The sequence below is a fragment of the Episyrphus balteatus genome, chromosome 3 (assembly GCF_945859705.1).
Source record: "Episyrphus balteatus chromosome 3, idEpiBalt1.1, whole genome shotgun sequence".
In the NCBI taxonomy this organism is placed as follows: Eukaryota; Metazoa; Arthropoda; class Insecta; order Diptera; family Syrphidae; genus Episyrphus; species Episyrphus balteatus.
Genome location: NC_079136.1, coordinates 76,783,854 through 76,811,198, shown reverse-complemented (window position 1 = coordinate 76,811,198; position 27,345 = coordinate 76,783,854). Strand labels below are relative to the sequence as shown.

Below are 27,345 nucleotides of genomic sequence, written 5' to 3'. Positions count from 1 at the left end.
TAATAAGACCGAAGGAAGTTTGATGGTGGTGTTTTGACATATTAACAGCTGAGAGAACAAAAAGTACCCTAACTTCATAGATGTAAAATTACTTCATATGTAGACCTATGTAGACAGATATATACATAATTGTATCACTACAAAATAAAACCCTTAAAAACTTTACTGTGCATGAATATTTTTGAAGAAAAAACAAAACAAGCAATCGTTTATGTTATGTGTTAAGGGTTTCTTAACAGCTGACATAAATTTTGTTTATTTTCTAAACTTAATGGAAAAATTTTTTTTGTTATAAGAACTAAGAATCTTAAGAGTAAGAGTGTTTTTTATATGAAAGGGTTTATTTTTTAAAGAAGTAAACAAAGAACTATAAAAAGTTTTTTTTTTTAATTATAACAAAAATGATACCCCAATAAATTTTTTTTTTAAATGTTTCATTTACAACAAAACCAAAAATCAAAGCTGTCTATAAAAATATTTAAAGTGACAGGGTGTTTTTTTTTACTAAAAATAAAATGAAATTAATGGGTGAATGGGTTTTTTTTTTTGTGAATGGAAAAGTAACTATCACCCCTATTATACGTATGTCGTTTGTACTAAAACAACAAGACAGCAATTTGAAGTTCCCTCCGCTCTTCGCCCTTCTTCTTTTTGACATGATATTTGCTTTACTTAAGCCTAAATTTTGGCTTCCGTTCCATCGTTTTTGTATAGTTTTAGTTCAAACAATAACCGCAATAGCGGTCTGTTCCACAAACAATTTTGTTAACTGTTTTTGATGACCTTCACCGCCGCACTCACTCCCGTAAAAAAAAACACCCTTCTACCCAAATTTTCTTTATAGACTCTTTTGGTTCTTGGTTCTCATCATCATTGATGATTTTACCTGTATTAAAAAAAAAAAGTTTCATCGTTTTGTGGGATTTTTTTTTTTCCTAGAATGGGAATTTTTGTACGTTGATCCAATTTTTAAGAATGGTCTTAAGCATTTGGTGAAAAACTTCAGACCTCTAACGGATCTCTCCAACACCCCGCCCCCGGCGCTCGTGCCCAAATTGTTCGGAAAACTTGTTTGGTCACCATAAAGCGGTGGTAACCACGTGATTTTTGGGTTTGTAAAAATGAGAGGAACGATATGGAATTAAAATTTTTTTACAACCAATCAAGAATCCATGGTCTTCATTTGGGGCGGTGACTGTGGACACCCTGTATATGCCTTAATTCCATATGAACTACAAAAACAAAAAAACATTTTTTATAGCCGACCAGACCATGTTGAAATTTAAAACTGGAGGGGTCAATTACGCAATACGAAACGATACTGAAGTAGACGATAGTCACGACAAAGAGCGATCATGTAAAACGAGAACGTCATTTGGCCAAACTAGACCGAACAAAATATTTTTTTGAGGCTCACATGAATTCTACCAGCAAACGCAATAATATTGTGAGAGCTGAACGAAAACGAAAGTTAAACGATAGGTAAATGGCAGTCGTAAAGATTAACGAGTATCGTTGAAGTAAAACGATTATCGTAATACGTAGTCGCATTTCAACGAAAACGAAGTAGTTTTAACGATAATCGTTTTACAAAATAGGGCCCGAGATTACGTAACTTCCTATACTCGTAGTTGGTCGTTGCAAATGATTTCCACAGGTATTTTGTGAAAATTTTGCACTTTTTGAATTAAAAATTGTGTGGCTTGTAAAGCAAGTATGCAGTTGGGGTTCATCGATTTATAAGACTTTATCACGTCAAAAAAAGTTATGGGAACACACTAATCATATATCATGCACGGAGTTGCTTTCTTTGAGTTTCTTCTATATTCCTTCAAGAACGCTTCTGCATAGAAAAGAATACTTTGACAGTCCATCTTATAGAACAAACTATGTATTTAACGGACCAATAACGCATTCCTTTAAACTATTTAACCTGATGTGTGCTGAATCCAAATCCGAGGTGCATTTGGCTCCATCATGTCCTGATTTTGAGTTAGGTGCAAAATACCAAATTTTTTAGGTGGATTCTACTCAAAACCTGGAACTTTACGGGTCGAAAGAACCTCGGATTAGGATTTTGCTAAACTTTTGAAGAAAAAAAAAAAACGATGAATCTCTTCGTTGGATTGTGCATTATTAATGAGCTTTGGTAAACGAATCTCCAGAGTATTTATCCTTAGCTAAGCAGATATTTTAAAGATGATTGGGTTCTTATTATATTATTTTGTCATAGTTTTGGAAGATGTTCGGGATTTCTTCACAATTAGGATTTCTGATGCTGTTTCCGAGTCTAACATGTTTCATCATTTCGTTTCTTGGACACACAAAAACTTCCACTCGCCTTATTTTCACCATCTCTTGCATCTCGAATCTTCGAACAGTCATACATCCAATGATCCAACTCACAACTCTCTGATTTTGTGAATACCTACCTACTAATTTTATATTCAATGCGCATGTAATAGAAAATTAAATAGGAACTTTATTTAAATATTTCAAAACATATCTATTTAATGATATTCGTTTAACAGTTAACTTAAAATATAGTAAATTGTTCAAGTTGGATAACTTTAGTCTATAAATAAACTTAACTTGTGTTTTTTTTTGCGCTTTAACATTCATTTTAAGTTTATGGTTTCATTTTTTATAGAAAATATAACAAAAATATAGTTCCTCATTAAATTATACAAAAAAATCTTTAACAAAAGGACATTAGTATATGTATCACAATGGTTAAATATAGGTATAATATGTTGAAAAGATTTAAAATTATTTTAGGCACAGTTATTTAGTTCAATGTCTTGACGTTCACCACCAATTCCAGTATGTTCATCCTCGGCATGAATTATGAGATCCATTTGAGATTGTGAAAGATTCCCACTTATGAGTTTTGCAACTTTTAAAAAGTTTGCATTAGATTCACTATGTTCACTAGCTTTGGAAGAAATTTGACGCTTGTAACGTTCTAAAAATAAAGGAAAATAATTCAAAATATACATGTTTAATTAATGTTATTTTCTTATGTATAAAAGTTCCTTACCAAATTTAGCACGAGATGCTTCTTGCTCTATTATGATTTCGTTGGTTATGTAAACCTCACGACGAATTTGATCTCGTAACTCAATAGACATATCAGGAATACACCAGCGCACAACTATCATAACTAAAGCAACAAAATTCTGAAAATAAAACAAAGTCAGAAAAAGTTTCTTTATTGTTATATTGCTGTGTTCACCTCAAATATCACAACAAAAGCTAGGCGTCCAGCTAATATTATATAAAACATACTAGATAGAACATATTTTCGGTTCGAGCTGGGGGGTTCCCTATAATCCGAATATCTAACAACAAAAATTTTATCGATTAAACTTCTAGAACCAAATATGTAATAATTTTTTTTCTTACCTGCAAGTTGTAATATTTAATTCAGGAGAATAGTTTTTCAGAGTATTTGAGTCTTTTATAGCAAAATATGATAGACTGAAATCCAAATAACCGTCGAGAGTTCCATCTTCCGAGACAAGAGATTGATATACTAGGCGGGGAATCATATCTGATGTAAATGCTATAATAAAACCCTGTTAAAAAATAATATATATGAGTATGTTTAGGTAAAAAATGGCAAACTTAATTCTTAAATTACGTGTGATGAACAATTTTTTATCCATGTAATATTATTTTAAATACATTGTCGTATTTTCTTAATTTTTTATACCAAAATACATTCATTAGCCGTTTTTTATAGGCAAATATTTCGTAGGTTAGCATAATTTCATACAATTAGCATAAACTAACGATTGTTAAGAAAATATAAGGTGTTCAAAAAATTACCTACTAACAATAAATAAAAACAAACATTTGAACACAGCTACCAATGAAACACGGCTATGATAAAAAGGTACAAGGAGTCAACGAAAGTACGAAGATCGCATTAGTTTAGGCCAAAATGTACCTTGAAAAATGTACTAATTTTGACGGGTTGAGATATTTTCATTAAGGGGAAATAACACTTTGTAAGCACGAAATCGAGTGTTATTCATCAGCGTATAAAACAAAGGAGAAACATTATTTTCTTTTGGAGTTTGTTTAGTTTGATTTGATTTGATAAAAACAAATTTGCATTGATTTTAAAAATAAGAAAACTTTGATTAATTTTATCAGTCAAGTTGTTTGATTTAGATTTTAAAATGTTTTTTAATTAATATTATTGCTTCGCCAAATGTTTAAAATTATTGTAATGTAAGTGTTGCGAAAAAATTTTTAAAATTAGTTTTTATTGTTTTTCTCCAAAAAAATTAAGTACTTACATTCGTTATCACACTTAGTTTTCCTATACAGTCGAGAATTCTATACCATACACCAATGTCTCGAACTCTTTGTGAAACTGGTCTCTTATGATGTGTTATTAGAATTTTCGCATCCAAACGCATTTCGAGAATATTATTTAGAAGAGCAAAAACCGGAGCCAATGGAAAAGCTGCTACAAATATCGTCACAAATCCATATTGCAAAACTGAAATTGAAACATTTAACAAATTTATTATTTTTAGGGATATCAAGGTATCCGTTAAGAGTGATATTCGGAACGTATATATTTTTGAATAAATCGGAAAAAAATATTCTTCCGAACGGATACCCCAATAGGGTTGAATATATCTTGACGAGTTGCATATTTACCCATTTCTAAATATTCTGGAAATAAGCTTCGTGGACCGAAATCTAACAATTTTAAGTCTCTTAACCACCTCTCATCACGTCCTTTTAAGGAATCAGTTTGACCAGATTTAAATAAACGCGAAAGTCCAACTTTCACAGCCTGCACTCTCTTCCAGAATATTGGCATTATAAGTTCTAAGATCGAGTTCATGGCTTGTTTTCCAACCATTATAATGGCCAATTGTATACAAAGTTCAGTGAGACATCCACCAGAAGAACACTAAAATAGGAACAAATAAGTTTTATACAATACTAAATAAAACTAATTATTATAATACCTCTTCTTGCCGATAATCTAGTATTTTATTGTAGCTTCCAGGATGACCTACAAACTTTCCTTTAAAAAATGCTATATAAAATAATGAAGCATAATAATTAACAAACTGGAGAAGATAAATTTTAAGGGTTAATGAGTCATCAAATTGTGTTTGTGTTCGCCATAATTCCAATTCCGTCAAGTATTCAGCCAAATGTGTGTACATCTTAAAGAAAGATAAATTATTATTCATTTTTAGTTTTAACTTTATGCATAAATTAGATATCTGACTCAAGTCTTCTGAAACAACTTGTCTTTTCTAACGAAGTTGAGTTTTGAGTAGTTATTAAATTATACGTTTTTAATTTATAAATAACTCACATAATTTAAAATAAATAAAAGTCCCAAATTAACACATGCAGCTGATGCAGTTGTTAACATTATTGCACTTGATGTCGTCATTGGAGAAGCACCAACTTTTAAAAGTGTCAAAACAGACATTCGATACACTACTACGGCTAATAGTGCAACAAATGCTAATGTTACCAGTAAAAGTACTACCGAAAAACTAAAAATAGTTGCTGGCAATTTAATTCGCCAAAATGGAACGACTGGTTCTTTTGTATTGGTCACACAGTCTGTTCTAGTTTTCTTAACATTTTCCAAACGAGCAAGATATTGTGGCCTTGGATGTTCTTCGTGAACATCAAATCCAGTCAAGTCCCAGCGATGTGTGATTTCTGCAGAATATCGTTTCCATAGTTCGAGAAATAGAGTTGCCCAAAACGACATAAATACAGCAAAAAATACTGTACTAGGATTGTCGATTAAATAAGTTATTTTGGCATAGAAACATGTTTCTTTGATTTCCCAAAAGTTGCACCAGTCACAAAGAGGACACATTTTTATATTTGAGTGGTCTGAACATACGTCTTTTCTGTAATAAGGAAAAAAAATAACAATCATTTTTTTTAACAAAATAAATAAAAAAAAAAAAAACAATAAATATTAATTTATTATGTCTTATTGGGTCTTTTTTAATTTATAATATATTGGGTTAAGATATTTTACTGGCGTAGAAAAAGAAATATCTCAATGAAATAATTATGCATAGAAGTGACGTCGGGAAAAAAACCGCTATGAATGAGGTGTTGCGCTACAGTCGCTTCATTCGATCATTTGAATGTTGCCCCAATACACTATGGCGTATACGGGTTCTAATTTGTATTTTTTTATAGTTTCCTTATTTTTTTTATAGTTTCCTTATAAATACCTGTGTGGAAATGCTATAAAGCTTAGATTCATGAAATCATTTTAGAGTAACGCTGAATGGAATGACACCCGAAACATCCATTCTAACAAAAAATTTTATCATTTTTATGAAGAAATGAATATTTTTTAAGTTGGGGTGAGCTATAACAAACTAGAACTAAGAATTGAATGAAATAAAAAAAGCTATCGGTGCATCTCCTTCAGTTGCAAATGAGTAAAGTAAGTTTTTATGGTGGCGCAAAGCTCTTTTTTATCATTTTTAGTAGGTGAAACCTTTGAAAATTGAAAATTGACGACACTAGAATTTTAACAATAGCTTAAAGTCGAAAAAAAATAGTTTTGCCGCTACATCTAGATTTTCTGGGTTTAGTGAAATTTTTACGTAACAATTCGGACAAATGTGCTATGTCTCTTATTTCAAAAGTGGGAACTGTTAGAGCAATTTTCGAAAAAGTGGATTTGGTCATATGACAGGTACCGTCAAAAATTTCAATTTCCCCTCTAAGAAATCACCAAGGTAAACAACAAAGATAAACAAAATATGAATTTTTTATGGTTTACAGACAAAATTTGTTTTCTTAACTTATACATTTTTGACTCTTTAACAATAAAGAATAATTATAATTTTAGTAGTGACCTCTTCAAAAAGTGGATACAAAATGGATAAATTAATAAATAATGGAGTAAAGTAATTGTTTGTTGTTGTTAAAGTATAAAATTTTTACTTAGCTTAATAGAAACTGAGTTACCACAAAAACAAGAAGACGTTGAGTTTTTTCAACGTTTTTTCTTATTTTTTTTTTTTTAATTCAAAATGCTGCAAAAAAATTGACTAAAAAATTATTCAAATGTAAATATAAATTCAACCTCAACCGATTTGAGCGAGCCAAAGAGGAACGATATCTTAATTTTTTTTACATATTCTTAAACCTCAGACCCTAGTACAACTTTTGAGCAGTAATACATTTTAAAATAAGGGTACTTTTTTGCGGCCATTCCAAAGTACTATACCTAGCCTAATGTACATAAATTGCAAATTTTGTTGTTGTTATAACGCCAAACAAGTAATGAGGCATTTCAAAGCAATAATAAAACTTACACAGGTACAAAAGTATCGACAGTAAACCAGGAGTATAAAAAACAAAACATTCCAACCACTGACGCTAACATTAGCATGTAAGTATAGTAGCCAAGCCAAGCGAAATACAATCCTAGAAATACGAAATTTTAAACAGTTAGTTAAGTGTGGCTTTGACATCAAGAAATCTTTTTAACCAATTTTAACACCAAAATAGTCCTTAACGTAGTCTAATGGTTGAAATCGATACCATTTTCTCACGGAAGCCCATTGAGTGTACAGTTTTTCACGCATTGTTCCTTTTTCGTTTATGTCCCCCTGAAAATATTATGACAATAATGAGTAAATTACATTTGACAACAATTAATATTTACATCATGTAGTGGATACGCAGAGTAATAAACTCTCTCATTGACAAGCCTTTCAATACCAAACGCCACGTCATCTTCATTTCGCGAAGGAAATCTTTGTCTATCTAAAATAAACTGTACTATTCTAGAACGAACGGATGCTGTAAAAAAGCCTTCTTGCTGAATATCAAATCTGAAAATTCACAAATACGATAAACATGTTTTTATATTTAGGTATAATGTAATAATTTTTTTTACAAATATTCTTTGTCCCTGCTGTAAACAGCTGTAAAACGGTGTGATTTTTTCGGAAAATATCGTTCGTCAATGAATATCACGCGAACAAAAAATGACCATACTCCTTTAAGGCGGGAATAAACATTTTTTGTGGACCTTTGAACTCCAGCAAAACCTGGAATCTATTTTCAATGTAGGTTACTTGATGCCTTTTTTTATTTTTTAGCCCGGAGCAGTGCACTGAGCTGTTAAAAAATAATCTTGGCGGTCAATTCGTATTTATTTTTTCCGGTGTCATACGATCAGAATGAAATTAAAACCCAATAGCACCGCTTTGTATTGTACTTCAATGAGTTGAATTTTGATGCATTTACATTACATTTACATAACATTGTCGGTGGTTAGCAGATTAAATTCGATACATTGCCTGAATAATATAATGCTAAAACAAATCTTTAATACGTTAGGGTTCGTGGAAGTCAATGAAACTGACATAAAATCTGGAGTAAACTCCGGAGTAAAACAAAATTACTCTTTTGATGAACCGAAAAATCTTAAAAAGTGCAAAAATTTAGGCTGATTTTGCAACGAAGTTTTATCAAACGGTCATAAGACATACCCCTACCCCATACATAAATTGTTGTCTATGTTCTCTTCTTTTTTATTTTCTACACATACTTGTGATTACATAACACTACATAATAATGTTATCGTCGGTATGTTCAAATTTAAATCATTTTCAATTCAATATAAACTAATGCTTTTTGGATTTCGAACGAGATAAAAACACATACATATTTGAATAAAATATCTGCTAACCGCATCTGAAGCATATTAAACTGGTTGGGCTATTAAAAAATCTCAGATCCGTCAGAGTCGAGGTAGTCAGCTTAACGCGTTGAACGCCAATGGCAATAAAAATTATACTTTTGAGCACATGAAAACATGAAATTGAGTTTTTCAAAAAAAAAGATATTGTCAATAATCACATTTCATTTTTTGGTAAAATGGAAAAAGGTACCTAGATTATCTTATTACAAATGACACAATACCACGTACCCTTAGAGAGAACTTATATCATACTCTGCTAAGAGCCTAATCAAACAGGTAAGACTATGCTCAGGGCTCTGCTCGAAACTAAAAAAGAAAAAAATCTTTAATTGTTATTTAAAAACTTTGAGCTTTTAGCCTGAGAACCAACAGCAAATTTTCGGAGCAGAGGTATAACCAAATTGTGTGTAAAATTGTGATTTTTTAATACCACTTTCATAATACCGTGTATAAAACCCCGACAAAATTTTGCTGTCAGCTCTTGGTGTATTTATTTTATTATTTAAGCATCAATCAAGCTTAATACAAAATGGAACAGTATGAGATTAATTTTGTACCTAGATTGGTCATGATAAAATAAAAAGACTATACATATTTCTTAACAACTCTATTTAAATTGGAGACAGTGACGGACTTACAAAGGAGGCGGGAGGTAGGGATTAAGGGAAAAAAAAAAACAAAATAGAAGAAATAAAAATTATACTTTTATTTTATATATAGAATATAATGCGCTGTCATTTTGTTTTTTTTTTTAAGTCTCAAGGCTTTAATGTAGAATATAAAACTCAAATCATTCAAAATAACAAACAAAAAAATTTACCAAAAAACAGTCATGTATTCAAAACTGTTGTTTTAAAAAGCTTAGGGAAAATGACAGAGCACCATATTTTGCACTTACGACACGTTCATTACAAAAATGTGGATTAAGTAAAAAAAAAATTTTTTAATATGTGCAAGAAAAAATTGGTTTCTCAGTACATTGTTGACAATTTTTAAAAATCAAGCTGAAATTTCAAAGTTAGCGGAAGGAATTTCGGGTAGAAAGCAAAAGAAATTAAAAAAAACATGAAAAGATGATGTGGACAAAGCTATGTTTAAAAGGGTGCAAGTAACCAGGAAAAGAAATTTACCACTCTCATGCTCTATTATTATCAAAGAAAATGAAAAATATTTTTCCGAATCTTTGGGTGGTCAAAAAATTGATTTGTTTTGAAATTTTCTTTTGTTTAAAGCAATTTATGAAAGCAATTTTTGAAATTAAATTAGGCCCAATTTATTCACTCTCCATTATTTTTAAAGGCTCCATTAAAAATTATAAAACTGTCAAATCGCATACAAATTTTAAAATTTCCCTTTTTTAATGGCGACTTTAAATTTAATGGAGTGTGAATAAATTGGACCTTAGATTTGAATATTTAAAAGAGCCCCTGCGTTGAACAAAAAAAAATCTTTATAATGAATCACGGCACACGAATACCATCATACGTTAACGTTTTGACTATTGTCATCTCTATTTAATCAGAAGAAAAAGTAAGGGACAGATAGATTCCATTCGTTAGCTAACGTATGCCGTGATTCGACCGCAATTTTTTGTTCGCAATATACATGCGTTCGTAAAATACATGAAATGACACATGTACCCATTTCTTGTCCTAGATTCAATACAATATACATATTAATACATGCACTAACCCATATAATATATAAAGCATCAAGTTATATTAGACAAATTAAGAAAACAGCTGTAGAGGTTATAAAGACCACTCAACACAAAACAAATGATGTAGGTACTACTAATGCCAAACCTTTTTAGCCATGTATTTTTGTGCATGTTGCAATTTATTGGATTTTTCATAATAGTTCATTCTGGATAAATTCTTAATGAAATACATAATGAGTGAATTTTTAAATTTTTCTAAATTTTAATCTTATTTTTTTTATATTTACCTCTTTCATTGGCATTCGTAGTTTAAGAATTTCCGCATATCTTTGCAAAACTTCTAATGGTGCATGTATCTAATAAATTAAATTAATTCGTTTAACTAAAACATATGTATAAAATTGTTATTATATTTACTTTTATAAAGCATATTTGTTCCTTAGATTTATATTCTGTTTCTAATTCCAGTCCTTGATTGATAAGATTCTCTTCAAAAACTCGTCGTTTTACTTTATTCTCTACTTCGTCGTCTTCTTCTTCTTGATTATTTGTTTTATATGCTAACACAAAGTCAATCGAACGAAATCCATCTTTAAAAAATAATGAACTATTGGGTTTATGTTGATGGTATGGATCAGTAGGGCAGTGATATTCTGAATTGGATTCTTCATTGTCGTTTGAGCTAAAAAAAAATGTATAACAAAGAAATAATAAAATTTTAAAATGTTTTTAGATTGGTTTAATGAGTTGAATTATTATGAAATTGACTAAATCAGTAATATTTCGATTTCAAAAGCAATGCCCTTTACTTCGTGTATAAGGAAAAATGTTGGTCACAAATAGATCTAAAAAAAATCATCTAATGTTTATTTTGTTTATTCTTTTAATTTTCCGTTTCGCACCGGAAATCGAATTTTTAATTGCCAAATGACTTCTAATCTATAGATCATCTGAAGAAGCTTTATCAGACATCCATAGGAAGGAACGCTTTACAGCTTTTGAATACCTTTCTTATAGATGGTAATAAAGAGATCGCCTATAATAAGATATATCACGCTTTCTCTTCTGACTATAATATACTAATTAACTATAAAATACTATAAAAATACAATTAAAAGATAAAACTAAAACCACAAAAAGCACACTGTTTTTGTATTTCTTTTAAAAACACGTTTATCATTAAAAAGAAAGGAGTGCTTTTTATTTGTTCTCCTGACAATAAATAATAACGTGCAATAGTGAATGATATGGTCGGTATACTGCTTAATAAAAGGAGGGGTTTAAGATAACCCTAGGGAACATCCTTTTTTTTATTTTCCAGCCATATGTGGGATTTTATAATATATATTTATGTTTTTTTACTCCTTTATTCCCTTTGACTCGTTCTGAAAAGTTTCAGATGTTATGTAACATGTAACACATTCTTTAGGGGAAATGATATAATTTACCGTGATATCAACAACACCGTCATCGTGAATGATTATAAAAATCAATATTTAAAGGCCATACAAACAAAATGATTACTTAAATAAGAAAAATAAATCAGAAAAAATAATCTTTTATGCTAAAATACATATATGATTTAAATTGTATGATCTTTCAAAAAAAAAACAAAGAACAACAAAGAATTGAAGAATATAAGTCACCTCTTCCAGAAAGCCCTGTTTAAAAGCTTAATCAACTGATTGAGGCAGATGTACATATAAATACATATTCACAAGAGCAGACGAAAACCTGCTAGTTTGCTTTGAGAGAAAGATTCCTGGAGTTATGTTCAATCAGGGTAAATCGGTAGGTTATAGCGTAAAAAATTCAACGACGTACGTTTACGTCATGGCGACCTCGACCTGATCAGAAAGCTGACAAAGCAACTTCATAGATGTCTGGTACCCGTGGAATTAATGGACAATGAAGCACCAACCCAACGAGTTCACAAATTCAGTGTTCAATTGTAACACTGATTTGTTATCTCCGGAAGGAAAGAAGCTTTCTGGGTGTTCTGGATTTAGTCTAGACAAGACTCGCTTGGTAGCCATACATGTTGTCCATTAAGGTGGTCCACTTTTGTATATATTACATTTTCGTTATTCCCCATTTGTAACATATATTATTTCAAGTAGACACGTGAAATTTCAGCTTTGTTGCTGAGGTGGAACTGGGCTTGTTGAGCAAGTCCATACCTAGTAATAAACTTTTTACAATTTATTAGGTAAAGTTAGTTCGGATTTCGTAAACTTGTTGATATATTTACCTTTCATTTTATAAATAAACTGGTAGTTAATTGTTTTTATTTTACATATTAATTTCGTTTATTTAAATTCATCTGCAAATTTTAAATTTGCTTGTGCGGAACTTGTGTACTAATCATATTTAAGCCAAATTTCTTCTCCTCGTTACTTAAGAGGGTTAAAACTTTCAGCATATGTTGGTATATAAACAAAATAAAAGATGGGGATGTATGTAGATATATGGGGGATGTATGGTGTATGGATATGGTTCATTTATTCCCTTAGACGGTGGACCACAGTTTTCCATAACATATCCATTGAGCATAAGTTATAAAGTTATAAATTGCACGTACACAATTTCTTTTATTCCTTAAAATACATTTCTTTTAGAAATTTAATTTTATAAGAAATTTATTAATACCCAACTAATACTATATTTTTTTTCAATTTAAAATAAAAAAAACATCTCTTTAAGGGGTTTTGATTTTGACCTCCAAACGAAGTATGCCATAAAACTTCTGGTATAATAAAGAATTTTTAGAAATTTTTTTTAAGACGTTAGAGCCATTTAAAAAAAAATGAAATAAATATTCAAATTTTTTTCAATAATGGAATATCTCTTAGGTCTTAGGTAACTCTGCTTTTTTAGATCCTCTTTTAAATTTGTTATGTGGTGCAATTTAAGAAATTCCGTTAATATTTTGTTTCATAAGTAAACTGTTTAAAGTAGTTGTTGTTTTACATTTTGAAACATTTAAACTACATAGTACTATAGTACAATTTGAAGTAACGATTTTATACATCTCTTACCATGATATAACTCACAAAAAGAAAGAACGAATAAATTGCTTTAGTTTTGGTAAACATAAAATCGAAGTGAATTTAATTAGATTTAAAAATTTTCCATGGAACTGTTGATAAGAGCTTAAGAATGTTATAAAATCATTAAAAACATTCATAGCTATTGGAAAAATAATAAAAATCAGGTTTTTGGATCATTAGTACGAATCAAATGGTTAAGAATTTTATAGAGCATATAGTTGCTTTAGTCCAACACTATGTATTTCTTGAAACTTTTTTGCAATTATCAAGTAATTATCAAGTAACCTAACTTAGGTTAGGAAAGGTTAAAGTGGCTGTCGGGCAGAAGTCCATGGGTCCATTGTGACACCATAAAAAACTATCTACCGAGCTTGGAACTCAATCCAATCAGATTTTTAAATTTTAAACAAGAAATTAAAATATAATAATAAATATGTACTTACGATTCTCTATATAATTCCGGTCTTAAAGTATTATTATTCGATCTTAATGATTCCGTAGAAACATTGTAAGCTTCATTTTCTAGGAAAAGAGCAGTCGTGTTTGTATTATTTGGCATATTATTAGTATTTACAAATTCAGCAAACTCAGGTTGATGAAGATTTTCATTTGAGGAGATTCCATTTTCTTGGAAATTATGACTTGTTGTGGTTTTGTCAACCATCACATTATTTTCTGAGATTACTTGAGATTTTGTTGGCATGATTTGGATGGATGCTGAATCTAAATATAGCGCAAAAATAAATTATTCATATAGGTAGATAGTGTTTGTGAGGTAATTATGAACTTACCCATTGCCCTGCCAATGCTAAAATGTTACTTAAAATATTGAGATTGTATAAATATTTTGGTTTTCTTTATATTAGTCACTTTTTTGCCACATCCTTACATCTTTTTTGGGAAAATAAAATAATTAATTTTAATAAATGTTATTCACGTGCAAGAAAAACTATTTATCATTTTTTTACTTCGTATTTCTTTGTTAAAACTAATGAAATAAATAAATAAAATATATTTGTTTTTGTCTCCGAGGACGAGACCTAAAGTAAAAAGTTATGTCTATCACCACCACTGACAGCACACAAAAATCACGGTTTCACGGCAGGATGGCAGTTGGCGCGGCTGTCAAACAAATTTTTTGGGTGGTTCACACTGACTAACTTACCGGACAGACCGATTGTCATTTGGCCGGATGATATTTTGCGTTCACACTTATCAGACAAATTTTTATCAAAACCCATTTTCCAGCTTATTTTTCATGTTTCCTTTGCATCTTCTGTTCTCAAATTAAAGAAAATGGAATATCACTGTCTGCCGGACAGACATGTCGTTCAATTGACCAATATGTCCATCCGACAACCAAAAAAATCAAAATTTTTTGAAAACCATCCGGCAAATCGGGCAGGCCGTCGGATGTGTGTTCACACTATCAAAATACCATCCGATCTGACCAAATGGCAGCTTGTCTGTCCGGTAAGTTGGTCAATGTGAACCCCCCTATTTTGGTGGTCGGACGGACATGTTAGTCAATAGTGAGGTTTACATTGACTTACTTGCTTGACAAAACCAGATGAAATTTGGTCTGATATGCTGTTTTGATAGTGTGAACAGTCATCTGACGGCCGTCCGGTTTGCCTGATGGTTTTCAAAATATTTAGATTTTTTGGTGGTCAGACAGACATGTCAATTATTGAACAACAATTGATCTGTCCGGTAAGTTATAGTCAATGTGAACCCCGCTTTTGTGTCTTCATGTAAAAGCAGCAACCCAATTCCGGAATAGTGGAGTCAGAACTATAATTGGATCGGAAATTCTTAACCTTATGTCAAATCCACGTTTTTGTTTTTGTTTTCTTTGACTTTTTGATAAATTTTCATCCCTCGAGTGCGGTTGCAAGCGCTGTTCCCCTCCGTTTCGTCCGACACCGAAGCTTCCGTCAATAATAGCCCCGTTCTATTGGAGGTGGTAGTTTACTCATGAGTAAATATAGTACTAGAATTAACACATGATCTTTTACTAGAGGAGATAGGAATGTGTAGTTGTTGTACTAGATATCTACTCACGAGTAAACTACCACCTCCAATGGAACAAGGCTAATTATAGTTCTAACTTGTGTTGTTCTGCATGACCTTTTCTATGCCTTGTTCACAATTTACACTTTTTTTCGTGTAAACAGAGGAACCAACTTTGCGGAATTAGGCCTCAGACAAAGTAAACCTGTTTTTTTGATATTTTTGTGCTACATCTATATCAAACCTAATGTGGTTTTCGATTGGTTGTCCGGAATGCTTCAGGATCCAGGATGCTTCTGAAAGTGTTTTATGGCTTCGGATGACATTTCTTCTTCTGAAAAAAAAAAAAAATTAGGCCTGTTTGGGTACTGCCTAAAACAGAAATATTTCTAATTTTTTCAACATTTTCAGCCCAATTCCTGTTTGGGTACTCTTGAATGGTGTAGTTTTGTACATTATTTTTGACAAAAATAAAAATATTTCTGTTTTAGACAGTACCCAAACAGACCTATTATCTTCTGATTTGGAAATCAGAAGCACTCGCACATTCATTCTTCTTAAACGTGACAGGTTGTGTGACAAAACTACCGGAAAGTTGCCAGTCGTGTAAATTGGGCATAATTTTTGCGTCTTGCCTCTTCGTGTAAAAGCAGACTCGTGCTTCAACTTTGCGTGTTCGTGTAAAAGCAGACAAAGAATTTGCCATAGATAAAACATACATGTATATCTTATTTTTGCTTTCCATAGATAAAAAATTCAATGCTGACAGCCTTAAATATCTTTCTCTTTCTAGCTAACATGGAAAAATAACCCAAGAAACAACAACACAATCTCAAATTGTTGTTGTTTTCAATAATTTCGATGTAAATTTTTAGAATTTGACATATACCTTTTGCGCACACTTCAGTTCGACTGCCGCTCACCTTCTTTGGTAAATCGCTACGTATATTTGGACTCTGCAAAATAAATTGGGAAATAATTCTTATCTTTAATAAGATTATAAATTCAAACATCAGTTAAATAAGATTACAAAGATGGCACTCCGTTTGAGGCAATTAATTAAAACTCCCTTCATGACTAGGGTAATTTTAATACAATTTTAAAAACTTAAAAATGTCTAATCATTACATAATGAACTGCGGTTCTATAAGCCGATATAACATCATACAATTTTTTTCTTATTTAGGGATATCCTCTTTTAGTTACCAAAGAAAAGACTGAAGAAGTTACACACACCAAAAGTGCTTTGCAGAAAAAACAAACCGTAAGTTATTCTAAATTAAAGACCATAATCTAAAATGTTTATTAAAAAAAAACCTATAGGGAACCGATATACCTAGCGCACAATACGGTGGTCGCCATGCAGTGACAATGCTTCCAGGTGGTGGCATTGGTCCCGAACTAATGTCTTACATTCGTGAGATTTTCCACTTTTCGGGGGCACCAATCGATTTTGAAGTTATCGAAATTGATCCCACAACCGAAGGCAATGACGATTTGGAATATGCCATTACTTCAATTAAACGTAACGGTGTTGCCTTGAAGGGAAACATTGAAACCAAATCAGAGGATGTCCACGAAACCTCTCGTAACGTGGCCATTCGTAATGAATTGGATTTGTACGTCAATGTTGTTCATTGTAAATCCTTGACTGGCATTCCTGCCAGACACAAGGATGTTGACATTGTTTTAATCCGTCAAAATACTGATGGTGAATATGCAATGTTGGAACATGAATCTGTTAAAGGTGTAGTAGAGAGCATGAAAGTTGTAACATTAGAAAATGCTGAAAGAGTTGCACGTTACGCTTTTGAATTTGCTAGAAATAATAACAGGAAGAAGGTTACAACAATTCATAAAGCTAACATCATGAAGCTTTCTGATGGTTTGTTTTTGGAAGTCGCTAATAAAGTAGCAAGGGAATATCCTGAATTACAACATAATAATATGATTATTGACAATACTTGCATGCAGCTTGTTTCGCATCCTCATCAAGTAAGAATTATTATTATATTGTCTTACAAATACGAGTTTTTAAAAATTTTAGATTTCAGTTTGACGTTATGAATATGACTAATTTGTATGGAACAATTGTGTCAAATGTTATTTGTGGACTGATTGGAGGTGCTGGATTGTTGTCAGGAAGAAATTATGGAGATCATGTAAGTTGTTTTTTTGGAGAATATTTTAAGGAAGGTACAGTTTAAAATGTTAACATGGGTTCCTGGGTCAACGAAAGTTTTCCGTCATTATGGTTGGGCTTATAGAAATTAATTTTTGAAGTTCCTTTGTTTCATTAACCATCTGCACTCAATGGTGCAGATGAAAAAGTCATAAAGTTAGATCATCTTCAGTAATGTTAAGTTCTAAAACTGGAAGATTTCAGTAACTACAAACTGAAGTGAACGCTGAACCTGTTTGAAACAATACTCGTGAAGAATATTGAATGTTGTCAACATTCACTGTGGCGTATACGTGCTTTTTTTTGTATTTTTCACCGTTGTTTCAAAAAATAATTTATATCGGCTAAATATTTAACTCAATTCAAACACGGCCATACAATCTCTTCTTTACTTCTTTATATTCTTGCCACATTGATTTTGGGGTCTATTAAGTTTTTATTTGCTATTGCAACAAAGGCTGCTTGTTGAAATGAAAAGCTATATATATTTTATAGTCTTAATTTTATTTTGGAGTGATGTTGTTTTTCTTGATCCAAGGCCGTGTGTGAATTGGGTTAAATAGTTAACCCCTGTTAAATTTTTGACACTATTGAGGTGAATACAAAATTTTCAGCAGTTAAAAATAAAATGGTCTCTGGGACCTGGTTAAATTTTTCTTGCAGATGGTTTTGTTTTTTGTTTTGTTTTTTTTTATTAAAAAGGAGTATCATGGCAGAAAAGAGGCAGAGAAAAATATTAAGCAATAAGCCATACAGCTCAAAACTTTTTATTCGCCCCAATAGTGTCAAAAATTTAACAGGGGTTAACTATTTAACCCAATTCACACACGGGCTAAGGGTATTTATGTTATCTACTTCTTAATAAGTAAGAATACAAAATATTGTCCTATTTTCAAATCATACCGGAGAGTATTTCTAGGAACCGAAACAACTGATCGCATTGAATTTCTTCAAATATTATCTTAAAATGTGCTCTTAATTATCGCAACTTAATTCTTAATTAAATTAAAATTGAATTCAAGCTAATCCGAAATGGAGTTGAAATTCGATTAACCGGGATGGTCAGGACCGAGCTCATTACGGATAATCGAAAATCCCGAACTTTCATTTCTCAAACAAAAATTAATGTATCTAAGATTTTATTAAAAAATGTAATAAACAAAATGAAAAAAAAATACGATACTCGAAAAAAGCAAAACACAGCACATATTCCGTAACTTCTTTTTTCGAGTGCTGAATTGATAGTCTAAGAGCCGGCAGCATATTTTGGCAGTTTTGATATAACCGAAATTCGAGTGTGCACATATCTAGATATGCACCACAGTATGTCAACGGAACAAGTCTGGCACTGATCTTTTTCAGCTTTCCCTTGCCAGACGCATCCAAAGTGCAGCAAAAAATCAATTTTTGGCGTTTTGGTATAACCGAATAAATGATACACCAAAAAATCATAAAAAATCCCCTGATTTCGAATCTGTGGGTACCGCAAGTTTCTTTTTCAGCTTTCCCCCCGCCAGACCGCTTTAAAGCATTTTTAAGTGCATTTTTCTAATAAAAAACCTAATTACTTATTTTCTGTTAGGTATAACCGTATGATGGTAACAAATTAATATTCTATGTCTATTCCAGGTCTAGAAAATATAAGTTTTAGCCATCTATTTTTCAGCCTTCCCTCTGCCAGACGCATCCAAAGTGCAGTCAAAAATCAACTTTTGGCGTTTTTCTAGGTATTACCCCAATAAATGATACACCAAAAAATCATAAAAAATCCCCTGATTTCAAAAATGTGGGTACCGCAAGTTTCTTTTTCAGCTTTCCCCCCGCCAGACCGCTTTAAAGCATTTTTAAGTGCATTTTTCTAATAAAAAACCTAATAGCTTATTTTCTGTTGGGTATAACCGTATGATGGTAATAAATTAAAATTCTATGTCTATTCCTGGTTTAGAAAATATAAGTTTAAGCCAGATATTTTTCAGCTTTCCCTCTGCCAGACGCCCTTAAAGGTTTCCCAAACAGGTTTTTCCATAGAAAAAACACCTAGTTTCTGTTTTTTTTCTTATAAAATTGAAATAATATTTTTTTGTTTAGAGTAACCATATGATGGCCAAATATTAACTTTCTCTGCCTTTTCCTGATTTAGAAAATGTAAGTTTAAGCCAGTTTTGTTTCAGCCTACCCTCTGCCAGACGCCCTAAAAGGTATCTCAATAGTACAGGAAAGTTAGATTTTGCTATATGGGGCATGGGGGTCTGGGAAAAAATCCGAAATGCATTTTGTCTTCAGGGATTAAAAGAGCATAAACCCAGGGATCGAAAGAGTCTAAAACCACATTTTGTACAACCGCACCAAGAATCATTTTGTTTGTCCCTATACAAAAAATTGCAATTTTTTGAAGTTTTTTGCCTACAGATCGAAAACGGTCTGTCAAATCGAAAAACCAATATTGTAACAAATGAAGGTAATTAAAAGATCTACAACTTTTACAACTAACAAATTAAAAAAAAAAACGCTCAAGTAAAAGAGATATGACAAAAATAAGAAAATCACTTTTTGACGTGTTTAAAAAAAAAACACCCTAACTTTTAAACCAAAGGGATAATCGACACGAGTCGTAAACCAAATTTTGTTCAATCGCACTAAGAGTCATTTGGCCGCCATTTTTTTTTAAATACAAATTTTAGTTTTTCACATAACTCGCGTATTTTTGAACCTACAAAAAAAACAATGTATGACAAACTTGAAATAATTTAATTTTCTACAATATATGTTAAATAACATTTTTCGATTATCCCTTTGGTTTAAAAGTTAGGGTGTTTTTTTTTTAAACACGTCAAAAAGTGATTTTCTTATTTTTGTCATATCTCTTTTACTTGAGCGTTTTTTTTTTTAATTTGTTAGTTGTAAAAGTTGTAGATCTTTTAATTACCTTCATTTGTTACAATATTGGTTTTTCGATTTGACAGACCGTTTTCGATCTGTAGGCAAAAAACTTCAAAAAATTGCAATTTTTTGTATAGGGACAAACAAAATGATTCTTGGTGCGGTTGTACAAAATGTGGTTTTAGACTCTTTCGATTCCTGGGTTTATGCTCTTTTAATCCCTGAAGACAAAATGCATTTCGGATTTTTTCCCAGACCCCCATGCCCCATATAGCAAAACCTAACTTTCCCGTACTATTGAGATACCTTTTAGGGCGTCTGGCAGAGGGTAGGCTGAAACCAAACTGGCTTAAACTTACATTTTCTAAATCAGGAAAAGGCAGAGAAAGTTAATATTTGGCCATCATATGGTTACTCTAAACAAAAAAATATTATTTCAATTTTATAAGAAAAAAAACAGAAACTAGGTGTTTTTTCTATGGAAAAACCTGTTTGGGAAATCTTTAAGGGCGTCTGGCAGAGGGAAAGCTGAAAAATATCTGGCTTAAACTTATATTTTCTAAACCAGGAATAGACATAGAATTTTAATTTATTACCATCATACGGTTATACCCAACAGAAAATAAGCTATTAGGTTTTTTATTAGAAAAATGCACTTAAAAATGCTTTAAAGCGGTCTGGCGGGGGGAAAGCTGAAAAAGAAACTTGCGGTACCCACAGATTCGAAATCAGGGGATTTTTTATGATTTTTTGGTGTATCATTTATTCGGTTATACCAAAACGCCAAAAATTGATTTTTTGCTGCACTTTGGATGCGTCTGGCAAGGGAAAGCTGAAAAAGATCACTGCCAGACTTGTTCCGTTGACATACTGTGGTGCATATCTAGATATGTGCACACTCGAATTTCGGTTATATCAAAACTGCCAAAATATGCTGTCGGCTCTCGGTCTATGAAGTAAAGGAACTTGTTCGGTCCTGTTATCATGTTACGGATATTAGAGTTTATTACGGATAACAGAGTTTATATAATTATATTGTCTCCATTGTCGAGAAAGAATGCCAAATATTTTCATCACGGATAATAGAGCGTGCGGGTTTGTCGAATCCCGGATAATCGAGTTTCAACTGTAGTAAAGGATCGAGTTAAGTCATCAGGTCCAAGTATGGCAAACTTAAAATCTCCTTTACACCTTTGTCTTAAATATAATAGGAAGGCACCTGAAGAAGACAGCAATCCCTGTCGAAACGTCGGGAAAAGCCATTGTTTGCTTAAATGTTTCATTGCTAAAATCATTGTGACCAAAAAACAAGATATTAATCTTCTCCACTTATTCGAATTTCAATACTTTATAAAAAAAGGTGCAAGGGGATTTAATTTAATTTGCCATGCTTGGATTTGATGACTTAACTTGATCCTTAGTAAAACATCAGAAAATCGTTTGAGAGTCGACTGAGAAAAAACAGTTAAGACCACTAAAATCAAAATAATAGAGCTTGCGGAGCCCAAATACATTCGTTTTAATATGAATTTTTCTGGCAAATTTTAATAAGCGCTCAAAGTAAGAAAAACTTAAAAGTTAGTATAAACTTGACCCCAAATATAAAACATTTATTATTTCAAAAACTAGAGCTGCTAGAAAGAAACCAATATGATTTTTGGGCTTACTGAACACAAATCCATACAATTTGATATAATTTTTGGGAAAATTTTCTAAAATTTGAAAAAAGTTTGCCAGTGTAATGGTTTACTGAATAAGATAGAGTAAAAAAAATTACTTAAAAAAAAACTTTATAACTTTTGTAACTTTAACACAATAACGTATCAACAAGGATGTTAAAGAAATTTGTGTTGTAAAATAATTAATTTTTGTTTTTTAGTACGCTGTTTTTGAACCTGGTACCCGTAACACTGGAACAGCAATTGCTGGAAAAAATATTGCCAACCCTGTTGCTATGATTAACGCTAGTGTTGACATGTTAAATCATTTGGGCCACAAGCAACACGCAAAAGTGATTAGTGAAGCTGTTTACCAGACAATTGTTACAGATCGTATTCACACCCCAGGTATGAAAAAAAAACTTTATTTTGTTTTTTGTTAAGGTTAAACTCAACGCAAGTAAAATATGATTCAAATAACAATTTTATGGTCTGCACTCATCAATTGAAATTGGTAATTGGTGAACACGAAGCCTTAAAAATGTTTCATTACAATTTATCTTATATGCGAATGAACCGATTGAATTTTATTGATAAATATTGATTTGAATTATAGATTTGGGTGGAAACGCTAGCAGTACAGATATTATTGAAAATATTCTCCGAATCCTATCAAAGAAACGTGTGCAATGGTAAATAGAAAAACAAACAAAATTCAAAATGCATTCTGAGCTTTAAACTTGTGAAACGCATAAACCCATATATTTATTTGTTTCCTTTCTTAAAACTTTAGCCTTTAATTCTTGTTTGCGATATATATTTTGCATCCTTCCTTTTTTGATATTAACTAATGTTATCATAATTGTTATTATTTATATGTATTTTAAGTAAAAAATGTCTATTTTAAAGTAAAAAAAATATGGGTACCTATGGTATGTTGGTTGTATGTATTTTATTTCATTTCTCGTATTCAGCTATTCTGACAATTTTTTCTATAGTTACTTTCATGCTCATCAAAATCTTTGTTTCTTTTTATTTCCTTCTGTCACTATGTTCAATTATATGTTTACTTTTCTAGCAAAATGAAATTTAAAACATAATAAATGCAATCCTCGGTATCAATACCGTTAAATGTTTATTTTTTGTTTAGCTTTTTTTGTAGATATAATTTTTTGTACACCTTGTCTGGACCCTTATTACGTGCAAATTCACATCTTTTTTTGCGTCATTGCATTTTTCAAAATGTAGGAAGTAGGTAGCTAGTTTAGTTTGATCAATCAAGATTCTTGACTCAGTCAATTAGATTAATTGATGGTATGGCAGAGTAAGCGAGCAAGTCCAAACCATTGTTTTGACTCGTCCGCCTGTCTCAGTTTTTGTAGTTATTTGGGGTAACAACTAGTTTAAGGTGGACGAAGGGAAACGTTTTTATTCATATCAGTCGTATTTTTGGAAGACTATGATGTATAAATCCTTTAATTCTCTTTTTTTGGCAGAGTTTTTTTTTTTTAAGTTATTGCTGAACAAATCAAACTAAATTGAAGAACAAACTAAAAAAAAAATTATAATAACGAAGAAAAAACTAAGTTACATACATTTTTCTCCGCAATCTTAAATTAGATTACTAAATTATTGTCTTTTTGTGTATTAACTTTAGTTTTGCAAACACAATTTTGGTACAAATTGAAGGTTCATTGGCGTACCACTCGGCTTGTTTTCATTAATCCGCCATTAATTTTTAATATGCTTTGATTCAGGGTTCTCTTCAACTCAATTCCCGTCTATTACCCATTCTGAAAAAATAGACAATCGCAAGAATTGCTGCTCTCACACTCATTTTTCAAACCACCTAATTAAGTCACCTCAGTTAATAGTAAAAGATCCCATCATAAGACGACATACCCGCAGTTAAGAGTTATCATTCTCCTGAAGATAGTCTCTAAAGATACAGTTTGAACATGGGTTGCCTAGTGATATCCTGTCAAGGCATAGGACTGCCATGCTTCATTGGATGTATTCCTTTGGGCTCAGCGAAGTACTTTTTAGTACTTCTGAATCCATTCAAAGACATTTTTTCTATAGAAGAAATGGAGTTGAATACAACCAGAAGTACTTAGCGGTAGATACTTAAGGCCAAAGGAACACAGCTGTTTTCAGTTCATTTCGACTACTCGAACCTTTTTATATGGCAAGTCATAGAAAAATTTAAATTTAAAAATTTGATTATGCAGGATTTTCAGAAAGTAAGGTTAATAGGGTTACAAATTCTGAGTAACATTTAGCAAAGAGCATGCATTTCATTTTCCGTAGTCTTTTTTTAACGTAATGATGGGTCCAGTAACAGAAAGTAATAAATTTCACGTGAAATGACAGTAGTTGTAATTACAAAAAAATAAAAATTGAATAAAAGATGAATTTTCGTTTACATAATGTATCTCTAAATATTTTCTTTCTATTTCACATTGTTCTTGATTTTTTTCCAAAATCTTCTTTTACATCTTATGTCCTAAATGTCACTCCTATCCTCTAATAATTTTTTTGATATCCTTATTCCTATTCCATTCCTATAACTAAACAATTTGCAGGCCGCACGAAAACATTTTTAGCCAATTTTGATCTGGTCCGACATTCCCCAAGTAACTACCAAAATATAAATTAAGTATATGTGAAGTGTGTTTTACCCAAATTGACTGCTAATGAGATCGAAATTTACTGAAAATCAAAATTTATAACACGAAGCGATTGGTGGTTTACCCCTAAAACTTGATTAATAACCTGAGTGAACCTCTTGTCAAATGGATAAATTTTTGTGTGAGTATAAATATTCGATTGTTAATTTTTAAAATTTTATTTATTGTTAAAAATAAATGTATGTAAATGTTTCATTGAGAAAAGATTACTTCAAACGAAACATTAAGCATTGTTATGTGTACGAATAATGGTAAAGTGCAAAATAATGCATTATACCTTAAAATTATCAATATTTATTATATGCATGTAGTTTAAAATATGCTGTAATTCAGTACTAAAAATATGTATTCTTCATTTCAGAGTCAGCTGAACTTCGACCAGTTAACAAAATAATACACTTCACAAAAACTAGATACGTTTACGTCAATTTAATTTGATTCTCAAAGATAAAGTTATCGAAATTTTAAAATAAACTATAGTATAAAAAATAATGTATTGGAAATATTTACTTTATGAACGGAAATGAATGCTTGAAAGGTAAGCACTAATGACGACTTCTAAACGAATCGAATTTTTTCTCACAATATTCAGCACTAAAAATTTGACCCTAGATACGAGTCGCACAGCGGAAATAAATTTTTTTCAAAAACTCTTATATATTCTATTTTTGTAAACATTTAATTCAAGATTTGAAAACACTCCTTTATACTAAGGTTTAAGAAAAAAAGATCCTTTTCCGTTCAAAGTTCGATATCTCAGCGTCGAAGTGTTCGTATTGGATTTAATAAAAAAAAAGAAAATTTAAGCTGAATAAACAAGTTATCCGATCCATATAATGGGTTAAGTTGGAAAAAGTTTTTCCAAGTTTTTGGACAAAAAAAAAGGATCGGGAAAAAATAGAAAAAAATTGTTTTGGTATTCAATAGGATTGAACAGAACACGAAGCTTGAATATTTTTTTCATCGGAAGATTTTAAAACTAGAAAATTTGAACTTAAAGGGTTACACAGTCACTTGAAAAACCTCAACAAATTTCGATTTTTTTGTACCCTTAATTTTTTTCACTAGTGTAGGAACTAAAGGGCAAGTTTAAGATTCGTAAAAAAATCGAATTTGACAAAAAATTGAATCAGACACGACATTACGATAATAGAGAATGCAAAAAAGTGGATTTTGCAATGTCTGTCTGTTTCTATCTCGGGCTGTAGCTTAAACTTAAGGGTTTTTGGTGATTCCCTAGAGAAGAAATTAGAATTTTTGTAGGACAAAAATTATCGGTATACTTGTTGCCATAGGACCAAAATGAAAAGTATTATTTTTTTATAAAAAAGGCTCTAACGACTTCGATTGAACAAAATACATGTAATGTAGCAAATAATGTACTTTTGAAATAAAAAAAAATATCTTTGGACCGTTATTAAGGGTGCTTGCTATAGAACACCGTTATGATATCTGACTTGTACGATTTCAATCAAAATTTTTGTACATTAAAATTTGAGTAGTTAAATCATTGTATATTAGGTGTGTTTTTTATTACAACCGGTCTTAGCTAGACAAAAAAAACGCAGTCTGGGCTAAGCAATTTACATGTTAAATACAACAACACCTTAGCCCCTTGGGCTTAGTTGTTTAGCCCGGAGATTTCTCTGGGCTTAACTTTTTGAAGAGTTTTAAATCTGTGCTACCAAATTAATTTTTTCATAAATTGTTTAGAATTTGTTTAAAAACGTGAAAACTCACGTTTGGAAGGACAAAATGTATTAAAATAGTTTTGCTAGCATACATTTTTGTATCTCTTTGTAAAACATACATGAAAAATACAAGAAAATGACGAAAGCGAAAAATATGACAATTCTAAATTTTTGTTGTGTCTGCTGTTTTCGGAACATTCAATATACAGTGCTGCCAAGATTTCAGGTTAAGCCCCGAGGCGTTTTTTTTTGTCCAGTTAAGACCGGTGGTAATAAAAAACACACCTATTGTAACGAATTTTAGAACTTCTTTTAAGATAAATGTCTGAACACACTACCTACTACTGCAAAGGTAGAAATGTGAACGCATCTTTAATAATTAAGAAACTACCATCTGAACACATCCCTAAGAAATTCGACTGCTGAATATCCCTTGAAGGCTGAATATCCAAAATATCCCACTGGACTGGAAATATGAAGCGCCCCTCCAGGAAAGGAAGTTTCGAAAAGCAAAGACGAGAAGCTTCGAAGACATTCTCGAATCTCGAAATTCCGGTATAAAAGGACAGTGTGGACACCGACCAGATACAGTTTAATTTTGAAAGTGAAAGAGTGCAGTACAAAGTGAAATAAAGTGTTGGAAATAAAGTGATTTAAACGTGTGTTTGTTTGAGCGAATAATAAAAGTAAATTGAGTTGATATAAAAAGTGTTCTTATATGAACGGAAATATAAGTGGAAATTAAAATAAACGAAAAAAGTTTTATTGCGAACCAGGAATA

General features: G+C 31.3%; 2 protein-coding genes across 7 annotated transcripts; one reads left to right on the top strand and one right to left on the bottom strand.

Moving 5' to 3' along the window:
• Positions 1–2,464: 2,464 nt before the first annotated feature.
• Positions 2,465–14,545, bottom strand: LOC129914299 (anoctamin-1). 4 transcript variants are annotated; one of them, XM_055993480.1, is made up of 18 exons: positions 14,419–14,538; positions 14,242–14,341; positions 13,894–14,173; positions 10,818–11,082; positions 10,688–10,756; positions 10,546–10,617; positions 7,931–8,091; positions 7,697–7,865; positions 7,520–7,640; positions 7,344–7,455; positions 5,354–5,909; positions 4,995–5,198; positions 4,678–4,936; positions 4,308–4,513; positions 3,406–3,578; positions 3,236–3,341; positions 3,041–3,179; positions 2,465–2,965 (listed from the first exon to the last, which is right to left on the bottom strand). In XM_055993480.1, the coding sequence occupies exons 2-18, from the start codon at positions 14,243–14,245 to the stop codon at positions 2,775–2,777; spliced, it is 3,087 nt and encodes a 1,028-aa protein (XP_055849455.1). In that variant the 5' UTR covers positions 14,246–14,341; positions 14,419–14,538; the 3' UTR covers positions 2,465–2,774. The 4 variants fall into 4 exon arrangements, 3 of the variants coding, with proteins under 3 accessions (XP_055849455.1, XP_055849454.1, XP_055849456.1); XM_055993479.1 differs by having other exon boundaries at positions 14,242–14,543; XM_055993481.1 differs by lacking the exon at positions 10,546–10,617 and having other exon boundaries at positions 14,242–14,543.
• Positions 14,546–16,361: 1,816 nt separating this feature from the next.
• On the top strand, positions 16,362–25,365 carry LOC129914674 (isocitrate dehydrogenase [NAD] subunit gamma, mitochondrial). Of its 3 annotated transcripts, XM_055994005.1 has the most exons (8): positions 16,362–16,545; positions 16,650–16,727; positions 16,787–17,458; positions 17,518–17,625; positions 22,405–22,591; positions 22,800–22,875; positions 24,769–24,994; positions 25,235–25,365. In XM_055994005.1, the coding sequence occupies exons 1-7, from the start codon at positions 16,498–16,500 to the stop codon at positions 24,797–24,799; spliced, it is 1,200 nt and encodes a 399-aa protein (XP_055849980.1). In that variant the 5' UTR covers positions 16,362–16,497; the 3' UTR covers positions 24,800–24,994; positions 25,235–25,365. The 3 variants fall into 3 exon arrangements, with proteins under 3 accessions (XP_055849980.1, XP_055849981.1, XP_055849982.1); XM_055994007.1 differs by lacking the exon at positions 24,769–24,994 and having other exon boundaries at positions 16,363–16,545; XM_055994006.1 differs by lacking the exons at positions 24,769–24,994; positions 25,235–25,365 and having other exon boundaries at positions 22,800–22,879.
• The last annotated feature ends 1,980 nt before the right edge of the window (positions 25,366–27,345 follow it).